This window comes from Grammomys surdaster, unplaced genomic scaffold, assembly GCF_004785775.1.
Source record: "Grammomys surdaster isolate TR1022 unplaced genomic scaffold, NIH_TR_1.0 192, whole genome shotgun sequence".
Lineage (NCBI taxonomy): Eukaryota > Metazoa > Chordata > Mammalia > Rodentia > Muridae > Grammomys > Grammomys surdaster.
This window is the reverse complement of record NW_021604637.1, coordinates 2,920,691-2,931,841: the sequence shown is the minus strand read 5'-3', so window position 1 is coordinate 2,931,841 and position 11,151 is coordinate 2,920,691. Positions and strand designations below refer to the sequence as shown.

The window sequence follows — 11,151 nt, the reverse complement described above, 5'->3', positions numbered from 1 at the left end:
TTTTTTTTTTTTTTTTTTTTGAGATAGGGTTTCTCTGTGTACCCTTGGCTGTCCTGGAACTCACAGAGGTCTCTGCCTCCTGAGTACTGGGATTAACCATCACCTGGCTCCCTTCTCTCACTTTTTAACTTGACCTGGATAATGTTAAGTGTGTTCTCAAAGGTAGTCTTTTGGGATAATAATGGGGAAAGCTCCTAAATGGGGAACCAGGAATCATTTGAGAAACCTTTTGCACTAGAACAGAGAAGCCAGAACTTGAGTCTGGAATTTTGGTGTTAGAGACTGATTTGTGCATGTTAGGTATATGGTCTACCAATGAGCCACACCTCTTAGCCTATGTGGCCTTTGGAAATGTAGCTTAGCTCAGCACAAACATCGGAGAGTAGAGAAAACACAAATACAAATTGGTTGTTCAAAAATTGTGTATACAAAGTCAGGAGCTAGATCTGTAGCTGGAAAAGATACCTCAGCTCTGCTCCAGGTCCGTCACCAAGTACGGATGTGTTTCCCTCAAGGCCTCGAGGAGCAAGTCCTTGCAGGTCAGGTCCCAGGATGGAGCAAAGCTGAAGAGCTTCCTCATCTTGTTTTGGTTGGTGGCCTCTGCACGAACTGCCTGATACTGTCCTTCAGTCAGCACCCTGCCATATAGAGCATCCAGCACACCATCAACTTCTGTGACCCTGGCAATGAGTGCTTGTCTGTGCAGGTCCACAAAATGTCCTGAGGGTCGAAGTGACAACAGTGTTTAACACTGCTTCAAAAGTTACTAAATGTAATTTTAGGGGCTGTTAAGGAAAGCCACCCACCATGACTACACAGGCAAAGTACAGTCTTCTAAAAATGTGTGGGTAGTAGGGAGGCAGGGTTATTAATGAGTCCAGTCTGGCCTTGGCACAATAGATAGACTGTGCAAGGGTGTGGTAGGGTGGGGAAGCCTCACCTGTTCTGGCTGTACTCTGAGCAGGGACACCAGTTGCAGCTGCCACAGCTCCAGACTCTGCAAAGAAATGCCAGGTGGTTCTTTACCCTTATCAACAGTCTTTGGGGGGTTGACTCCCACTCCACCCAGGGTGCTAAGTTCAAGGCTACAAAAGGAAGGTTTTTTTGTTTTTTTTTTTTTGTTTTTTGTTTGTATGGCAAGAGGAACAGAAAGTTAAGCGTCAAAGAGGCAAGCCTCTGGTGGTGTGTAGGAAGTCGAGGGAAGACGAACAAAGGGACACTCACCTTTCATAATCTTTTGCAGCTGCTCAGCCAGCTCCTGCAAGCCCATGTCTCTAAGTACAGTCATTGTGAGTTCCAAGCCATACGTCTCCAGATAATAGCTGACAAGTTTGTCAGTGAGGTCTATGGCATCCATCGGCAGCAGGGTCCCCCGTGGGATGCGCCCATAGCCTTCGCGCAGTGGTACTGACAGCAGCTTCATCTTGAACTTTTTGAGCTCTTCCACTGTCAAGTTTTCAAGAGCGTCCAGGATGGCATCTCGTGCCCGCCCCATGGCTTTGGGGTGGGCAGCCATGGTCACCTTTTACTGTTGCTGCTCGCCTGCTGCAGCCCGTCTGCTGCCAGCCCGCCAAGACCAGGAAGTCGTCAGCTGCTCAGGCCGATGGGCATGCCGGGACTCCCCCACCCTCTTCTACTTTCAGCTCCTGTTTTTCCAGCAAGCTAGTTTTGTTTTCCGCCCCTAAGACTTTCAGACTTGGCTTTTTGGCTAGGCTACAGAAGGAGGAGGAAGAGGGTTGGTGGAGGAAGTGGGGTGGGGGCAGAGGGTGGAGCTAAGTTGTTACTCTGGCAGTTCGGGAGATGCTGAGAGGCTCAATAGAGCTTGCTTGCAAACCAGCTGTTGCTGAACAGCAACCTGTTTCCGTTGAATTTCTTGGAGAAAAGAAGCTTAGAATCTTAAAAATCTAGACACCCCAAAGCTTGTTTCTCCAGATCTTAGGATCCTCTCACATGCCATTGGATATTAGAATTTTAACAGCTAGAGTACTTAGCCCCTGAATTCCAGACTTGGAAGAAATGAAGCAAGCGCAAAAGAGAGTGACTACCTTATGTCTTCACCTTAGTATCAGCTACGTTTATTAAACGTTTTTCGTCACTCCATCTCTCAGCCTTATGTCTGCTGGAAGATGGGGACCTGGGGTCCTGATGGGTTGGATTGAAAGGGCTAAGCCTTCTTTAAACCTTACTAAATGTCCCAGTAGTTAAATATTTTGTAGTGTGATGACAACCGTAATTAGATAAAACACTGTAATTAGATAAAACACTGAAATGTAGAGACCTGAGTGGACAGCTAGCTACCCCTTACTCCTGGGCTGGTTGAGATGACCTTGGAGCATGCTCTGTATCCAGAATTCTTTTTTGTTTTTTTTTTTTTTTTTTCGAGACAAGGTTTCTCTGTGTAGCCCTGGCTGTCCTGGAACTCACTCTGTAGACCAGGCTGGCCTCGAACTCAGAAATCTGTCTGCCTCTGCCTCCCAAGCGCTGGGATTAAAGGTGTGCGCCACCACCGCCTGGCTATATCCAGAATTCTTAACCTGCTTTAAACCTGGTTGGGAAGGGTCTCCTGGTCCATCCCAGTTTTCATCTATACAGTCTTGTTTTTTACCATGCTACCAGTTTACCCTTATCTTCAAGCCTCAGCCACACTGGCCTCTCAGTTTCTCTGAGTAGCCTTTTCAAGTCTTTGCACATGTTCTTCCCTAAGCCTTGAAATTGCTTCCCTCTCTGACAAATACTTGAGTCTTTAGGCCTCAGGTTAAATGTTACTTCCTCTGAGAGACCAGGCTTAAGAGTCCTTCATCTACCCATTTAGATCATATTACTGCTAGTTAACATAACTACTTATTTGTAGCTCTTGTGATTTTTTGTTTGTTTGTTTGTTTGTTTGTTTGGGGGAGTTTGTCACAATCCCCAGCATTGTGCCAAGAGCACTCTACCTAATCACCACTTACTGATTTGCCTGTTTATTTGCTTTAGATAAGGTCTTGTGTAACCTAGGCTAGTCTTGAACTCCTGATCCTTTTTGCTTACCCCCCTGACTGGTTGGAATTGGAATAGCAGGTATACTCTACCGCATCTGGCTTAAGGTGCCTCCCTCCTCCAGACAGGATGCTGTTATGTATCTATCCCCAGCTGTCCTAGAACTCAAGAGATCCATGTGTCTCTGCATCACAAGTGCTTGGATCAAGGTGTGTGCCACCAGGATTGGCAGGGTTCTACCTCTTGACACTCTCAAATTGTGGATTAAGTTTGCAGGGTGGCAGGGTGTCTCCATCCTTGTGGCATCGTATCCCAGCAGCAATTGTGGTGAGATAGCCAGTGTTCCTTGACTCATGGCTTATGGCTCTTTACTGATCCTTCCACAGTTTCTGGATCATCATGGCCAAAAGAATACATCTTTATAATCTACACAAAAGATGTTGTTCCTTTCTTACTTCTGTGATTCCTCAGATTCCTCAGAGTAAAATGTCACCCTTTCTAAGTAATTGCAACTCTTCTTTAGGCTGGGATCCTCCATAAGTATCATTTATATGGTTTTTGACAGTTCCTTTAATAGGAAAAGTGGCCCATGTACAAAGGGAAGATGGACCCCGGTAGAATGGTCAAGAGCACCTTGTATATGGTCTGATAGCTTATCAGTTTAGCTTCTGTCTTTTTAAAAATAACTGGTTGAACCTAGGACCTCATGCATTTATTTGTTTCATTTCTGTTCTCAACCTGCCTTTCCTTGCTATTTTCATCCTCTGGTTTCTCCCCATGATGCTCCTCGATGTCTCTACCATAGTTTTTATAATATGATGTGTCTGTTTACAAAAACCAGATCTGGACCATCTCTGGCCAGTACTCAGCATCAGGCTTGTCACTCACTGACTTAGCATTTGAGGAGCCTTTATAGAATGACAAAAGAGTCCTGATCCTAGAATTGTAGAACTATACATACGAAAGACAGAGGCAGGGGTTTTGCTCAAACACACAAAACTGAGGAGAGGTGCAAGGGTCTGTGATTGCAAAGAATGATACTCCAGACTCAAATAGTATGCAAATAGCAAAGAACATTTATTCTGTAGAGATCCAGCATACAGAGTCTACCATACAACAGGATGGAACCCAGAGGTGTAGGGTTTGCAATGTAAAGCCTATTAGGGTAGGAATGGGTGACTTTTACCTTTCTTTCCCTTTGTGATTTGCTAAGGCTCTGGGGGACTTGGGGGACTTTTGCTGATTAACTATACTTGGCTTAAGCTAGGTGGTAAGGCAGCTTCTACAACTCCTGACTAGACTGCCCATGAGGTTAGATCAGGCTAGGTAGTGGGGCAGCTTCCTGATTTTTTTTTTTTCCTGGAATTGACTTTTTCAGTTCTGGGAAACAGAAACTTAGGCCTAGTCTCCCAAACTGACAGTTTGCAGCCTGTCATGGAGTCAGCCTAGCTCTGGCTAACTCTATCCTCACAAGGTTAACTAGCCTTATGGCAGACTTAGACTGGTTTAAATGGGATAATTGAGTTACGAGCTAGCAGGAACAGGTTATGTATGATCCCATAACCCCTAAAATGTTATGACCTAGGCATTTATTCATACTTAAGTCTCAGAGTCTTTATTCTGGGAACAAAGAGGCCAGGTAGAAAAGTTCGGTGCTACAAGAAAGCTACACAAAGAAACCTTGTTCCCCATGTCCCACTTTTCTGTCCTAAAAATGCCTATTTCTTGGAGTGATTATGTATACAAGAAGTAAATACTTCCTCCTTTAACTTCTTTAAAGTGCCACTAGGAAGGTGGGTGTTGCGATAATGTAATGATGAAATTAACCTCCCTGTGTTTGCAGAACGCTTTAAATGCTCTAGAACTTACAAAGCATATTCAGAAGATACGGAACACTGGGAAAGCAGGAGCAGAGGGATGTTAGTCCCAGCCACATTTAACTCCCAGACCCTCTGTCTCTTCCTGAATCAAGGAAGTCATACCCTTTGGTCTGGATCCAATGTCAATCAGTACTCTGAGAAAGTCAGTGTCTTGCCCACTGTCCCCAGGGAGGTAGAGACAGAGTCTGCTGATTTCTGGAGAGTGCTAAGGTAACTTCCACCTGGGAGATAAATATATGAGTTTTAGATTTTTTGGGGAAGTCAAATGCTCTCTTCTATTTCTAGATGATGTGCTTTGAGAGAGGTGTGTTTCAACTCTGACAAAAGAACTTCTAGGGTTCAGCTCTGGCTTACCCTTGCCTTGCTGGACCAGAGCCAGAGTGGTTGGTACGATGAGATGTCGCCTAGATGTCTGATCCCGTAACCCCTAAAATAACTGATTGATGGAACCATATTGTTTCTTCCAGAGTCAGAAAGGCTACAGTTGTTTTGTTTGTTTGTTTTTGTTTTTTGATACACAGTTCCTCTATGCCTTGGCTGTCCTGAAGATAGCTCTGTAGACCAGGCTAGTCTTGGATTCAGAGATCTGCCTGCTTCTGTCACCTGCGCTGGAGTTAAAAGCCTGTAACACCCTGCCTGACTACTGTTCTTCTCTCTTTCCCTTTCCTTCCTTCCTTCCTTCCTTCCTTCCTTCCTTCCTTCCTTCCTTCCTCTCTCTCTCTCTCTCTCTCTCTCTCTCTTTCTTTCTTTCTTTCTTTCTTTCTCTTTCTTTCATCTGGATATTGCTATGTAGACCATACTGGCCTAAAATTTAAGAGGTTGTCTTGGCTCTGCCTAAAGTGCTGAGATTAAAGAAATGTGCCTAGAACACATAGTTCTAATATTTCCAGAGCACTGGGCAACTTACTCACTTCTCTCTGTGCCTCCTTTGTTTCCTAAGATACAGGCAGGGACAGTGGGGTCGGTTCCATGACCCAAAAACGTGAAGTGCTTAGGACAAAGCTAGCACAGACAATCTCAGTCGTAGTTTTCCAGCCTGTGGGTTGGGATGTTAGTGATATCACCAGGTTGCAGGGAGAGTTCACTGGAGAAATTAGTGGTAATAATTGTAATAATGTCAATATCGAGCATTTGCTGAACATATTCTGTGTGCTTGTCAGATGTGGCTCACACCTGTAGTCCTCAGGGGGCAAGTGGAGAAATTGAGTCTGAGGTCAGCTAGGACTACATATAGAATACTAGGCTAGCCTGGACCTAGGTAAACAAATGTGAGAAGCCGATCCCCTAGTCCAAAGAGCTAGCTTGTTGAGTCTTCATAATAATCTAATGTTTATTATAACGTGTAATTCCCATTTTAGAGATAATGATGAGTAGGGGAAATAAAAGTTTCCTGGACTCTTCAGTTTCCTGGGAGAGAATGTGAAAAAACCAGATTAACTGACTTGTGCAAGATCGTACAGTGAGATGCTGGAGTCAGGATTTGAATGAAATAATGGCAGATAGCACTTCCTAAGCTCTTGAATGGTGTCCCTGTTTGTTTGGTGTGCTATCCTCTTTACTCCTCATGGTAACATGTACATGTAGCCCTATGTACCTCTGGCTGTCCTGAAACTCCTGTAGAGCAAGTTGGCTTCAAGTTCACAAAGATCCACCTATCTCTGCCTCCCAAGTGCTGGAATTAAGGATGTGTGCCACTACTCCCAGATGGCATCTCACTTTCTAGTCCAGGTTAACCTCAAACTTGTGGCTGTTTTCCTGCCCCAGCTTCCTGAGAGGAGCTAGGGTCACAGATATGAGCCATTCATGGGACTTACTGCTCTGGCTGTTGGGAGACTTTCCCTTGATACAATTGAGAGCTCTCCTCTGAGCCCCAGGGCCTTTGGAAGAGTCTGGCTTCAGGAGCAGCAACACTGGTTCCCCTCTTCCTCCCTTCACGTTCTGTCTTGTACTATAGCCTGCTTAAGACAATGCCTTTTTCATGGGTCAAATAAGAGACCTAGTCTGCCTTTGTCACCTTTGCCTGTGAATACTTCTATGGATGGATCAAATCTAGAATATGTAACCTCAACTTGACAATGATGGAAATCCTAGATGAGATAAAAATTTTGGATGTTAGTTTTTGAACTTAAATGAAACTGCTTGTGTCTTCAGCGACCAGCTCCAAATATATATACATTTGCTCCACACCCTCCTGTTACAGACATCAGGCCAACTCTGAGCAGTCCAATATCATAAAAGTAGGTGGGGACTTCAAGATAATGAAGAGTAGAAGAAATAAAAGTTCCCTGGATTCTTGAGTCTCCTGGGACAGAACACTAGCTTCAAAGGAGTAGGATTACATCATGTTTGAAATACCAACACCCAAAGACTGAGGCAAAGAGCCTCCAAAGAGAAGACTGAGAATTTAAAACAAATTCTGGCTTGGGTAAGAACAGTTGAGGGAGGAATGAGTAAAGCCAACTCAAGGCTGAGCAAAACTGATTGAATCTGAGAAGACAAGTGAGAAGGAGTTTCTGTGTCTGTCCATTTTTGGAAATAATTAATCATCAGAGTGTGCCATGCGCTTTATTCTAAGCCAGAGACAAGCATGGAGCAGCATTTATATTCTAGCAAAAGACAATAAAGCAACCAAGTCAAATGTGTTATGTTAGACGGTGATAACTGTTATGCAGAGTGAGGAAGCAGAGATGGGGGAGTTGGGGAAGACAGGAGACTGTCAGTTAGGGCTCATCTGTAGTCACAGCTATTGGCAGGGAGCTGAGGTAGGATGATGAGTTCAAAGCCAGCCTTGCCAGCATATACTGATATCTTAAAAAGGACAAAGCAGTCATGGTCATAAGCCTAGTACGTGCAATGTAGAGACAAAGGATCCTAAGTTCTAGGCTAGCCTTGGCTGCATACTGAAATTCTAGTATGTTTAAGGCCGTGGTCTTTATGCAGTAGCACAAAAAGGAAGACAAGTTAAATTATAACTATTACCTTGAGGTTAACGGACTTGAACTTGCTTTCCCTAGGGAGCAATTATGATCTGCATGATTACATGGATTACTGCCTCAGTCCATTGGAAAAAGGGTCATAGGAACTTATAGGACTCATTTGGTTTTAGTGAAATGCCACATAGATTGGGCTTTGGGGTACATGCCTGTAATCTCATCACTAGGAAATTAGAAGCAAGGGGGATCAGGAGTTCGAGGCCAGCCTAAAAATATGAGAACCAGTTTAAAAATAAAGCAGGAAATGCCATGTTAACATTATCCAGCTCTAGTGGTATATACCTGTAATCCTAGCACTCAAGGGGCTGAGATGGGGACTCTGTTCCAGGTGAGCCATTGCTACATGCTGAGGTCTTGACTCAAAAACAAGGACAAAGTAAAACAAAGAAGAGAAGAGAAATGCCGTCTAGTTGTAATTGTAGCGGAGCTGTGGGGGACACTGGCTGCTCTCGCAAAGGACCCTGGTTCAGTTCCCAGCACCCAGCCACCTGTAACTTCTGTTCCAGGAGATCTGATGCCTTCTGACCTCTGTGGGTACCAAGCATGCACATGGTACAATGCATATATGCAGGCAAAACACTCAAATATAAAAAATAAAGAAGTTTGAAATTATACTATCAGATATTTCTGCTGAAAGTACATGACTTGTGGGAAACTAGATTTCTTCATTTATCACATAAATTGTATATGGCCTCATACAAAAATATGAAGAGATTTTTTTTTTGCCTTGAACATTTTTGTAGCTTTTATTTATTTCTCTCCCCTTCTTCCTGCCCTAGAAACCAGTTCTTTGCATAGACTATGGTCATGGGGCTTCACAAGATCAATTACTGAATACCTTGCAGTGGATTACAGATCTCACACCGTATTGCAGCTTTCTTTCTTTTTTTTTTCTTTTTGGTTTTTCGAGACAGGGTTTCTCTGTGTAGCCCTGGCTGTCCTGGAACTCACTCTGTAGATCAGGCTGGCCTCGAACTCAGAAATCCGCCTGCCTCTGGCTCCCAAGTGCTGGGATTAAAGGCGTGCGCCACCACCACCCAGCATATTGTAGCTTTCTATAGAGCATGGGTAGCACATAAGCATTGAAAACCCTCACTTAGGAAACGTTTAAGATGTTTGTAGTCCCCAGTGTGTTCTGAATGACAAAGTTCTTTGTGCACAAATAGAATACAATTTATGCAGCAGATAGGGAGCATATTGGGTGTAGTACCTTCCCTTCTTAAAAAATCTCTCTCTGTCTCTCTGTCTCTGTCTTTCTTTGTGTGTGTGTGTGCCTGTGTACGTGCATGCGTGCCCACTTGTGCATATGCATGCAGGTGCCTGTAGAGGCCAGAAAAGGGCAGGAACTGGAGTTGTGGGTAATTGTGAGCCATCGGATTAGCTGCCAGGAACTGAGTTTGGGTCCTTTTGAAGAGCTCATGCTCTGACTGCTGACCCATCTCTCTGGTTCCATACTGTGCCTCCCCGCTTTCTTGGCAAGATAGTTGTTTTTTCTTTTTTGTGTGTCATGCTAGAATTGAGGATCTAGAGGGCTATTCTTGTTCTATTTTTAGGTTTGTTTATTCTAGTTTATGTGTATGGATGTCTTACCTGAGTCTATATATGTGTCTCATGTGTATGCCTGCCTTCAGAGATCAGAAAAGTGTGTTGGGTCAGATGGAACTGCAGTCAGGATGGCTAGGAGGCACCATGTGGGTGCTGGGAACCAAACTTGGCTCTACTGCAAGAGCAGCAAGTGCTCTTAACCTTTGAGCCGTCTCTCCAGCAGAGCGCATGGATGAGCAATTCCCTTCCTGTGTATCCATAAGAGGAACATACTTGCTTTAAGTCTGGTCATGGTAGCGCATACATGTGATCCTAGTACTTAGGTAATGGAGGCAGGAAGATCAGGAGTTCAAAGTGAGTTTCTTGTATATAGCAAGTTTGAGGCCAGCTTGGGTTGCACGGCACATTTTCTCAAAGAGCTAGACAAAACACAACAACAACTAAAGAAACCCAAACTGAAAACTAAAAAAACAAAACAAAACTCCCCAAATAGACTTGCTTTACTTCATTTGTTTATTTATACACAGTGTCCTGATGTCCAGGAGCTTGTAGCTTTCCTGTCTGAAGGATTACATGTGACTCCTAGAGTTGGCTTCACACACACACACACACACACAGTTTGGTTTGTTTTGTTTTTCAGGACAGAGGTTTTTCTGTGTACCTTTGGCTGTCCTGAATCTCACTCTATAGACTATAGACCAGGCTGGCCTTGAAGTCAGAGACCTGCCTGCTTCTGCCTCTTGAGTGCTGGGTTTAAAACAGTGCTCTCATACATACATACATACATACATACATATATATATATATATTTTTTTTTTCCTTCTCGTTCCCCCCCTGCTTCTCAGGTTCTCATGTAGCCAAGGCTAGTTTTGGGCTCTTGATCCTCTTGCCTCAGCTTTTCAGGCATAAGACACTCCATTCTAGCCTCTTGCTTTAATTGTTTTTAAAAAATTGTTTAATTGTTTTAAAAAAATTGTTTAAAATTATTTTATGTGCCGGACAGTGATAGCGTTCACCTTTAATCCCAGCACTTGGGAGCCAGAGGCAGGCGAATTTCTGAGTTTGAGGCCAGCCTAGTCTACAGAGTGAGTTCCAGGACAGCCAGGGCTATACAGAGAAACCCTGTCTCGAAAAACCAAAAAAAAAAAAAATTATGTGTATGGGTGTATGCATGTCTGTTTATATACCACTTGTAGGTCTAGTATCCACAGAGGTCAGAAGATGATATCAGGTTGCCTGGAACTGGAGTTATGGATGGTTGTGAGCGGCTATGTGGATGCTGGGAACAGACCTCAGGTCCTCTGGAGGAGCAGACAGTGCTCTTAACCATTGAGCCATCTCTCCAGCTTGGTACTTAAAATGCAAAGAAGTGAGAGAGTATTGTGTATCTATCTTGTTACTGAGAGCAGCACCATGACACTTAGGATTTAAGAAAAAGATCTAGGAGTTTGAAAAAGCATCACTGGAAGCTTGATGTTGAGAAGAGGTCTGAGGAGAGAGGGAAAGAGCTATGCAGTATCTGGGGCTGCAAGAGTGTTCCAGATAGAGGGTTGGCAAGGACAAAGTCCTTGAGAGCCTTGGGGTGGGGAAGGGTGAGGCACCAGTTAGAGCCGTGAATGGGGCCAGATGAGTATAAATTGTAGGTCATAAGGAAGACTTTGATTTTCATTCTGGTTAAAATTTGTATTGACAATTGAAAGATAAGCATATAAGAAAGCTGGGGGGGGGGGCACGCTCCAGATCTGAACTGTAGA

At 44.0% G+C, this 11,151-nt stretch overlaps 1 protein-coding gene across 3 annotated transcripts in view; it reads right to left on the bottom strand.

Moving 5' to 3' along the window:
- LOC114622897 (apoptosis-associated speck-like protein containing a CARD) overlaps window positions 1–1,701 on the bottom strand; it is a 7,286-nt gene extending 5,585 nt beyond the window's left edge. For 2 of the 3 annotated variants that reach the window (XR_003711691.1, XM_028769472.1), the window contains exons 1-3: window positions 1,225–1,701; window positions 941–997; window positions 466–720 (exon numbers count right to left, since the gene is read on the bottom strand). Coding sequence is in view for 2 of the 3 variants with exons in the window: in XM_028769472.1 (XP_028625305.1) it covers window positions 467–720; window positions 941–997; window positions 1,225–1,516 (603 nt within the window). In the remaining variant the exon portion in view is untranslated. Of the gene's footprint in view, window positions 1–465; window positions 721–940; window positions 998–1,224 lie in introns of those variants that run through there. The other variant, XM_028769473.1, reaches the window with a different exon arrangement.
- Window positions 1,702–11,151: the final 9,450 nt, after the last annotated feature.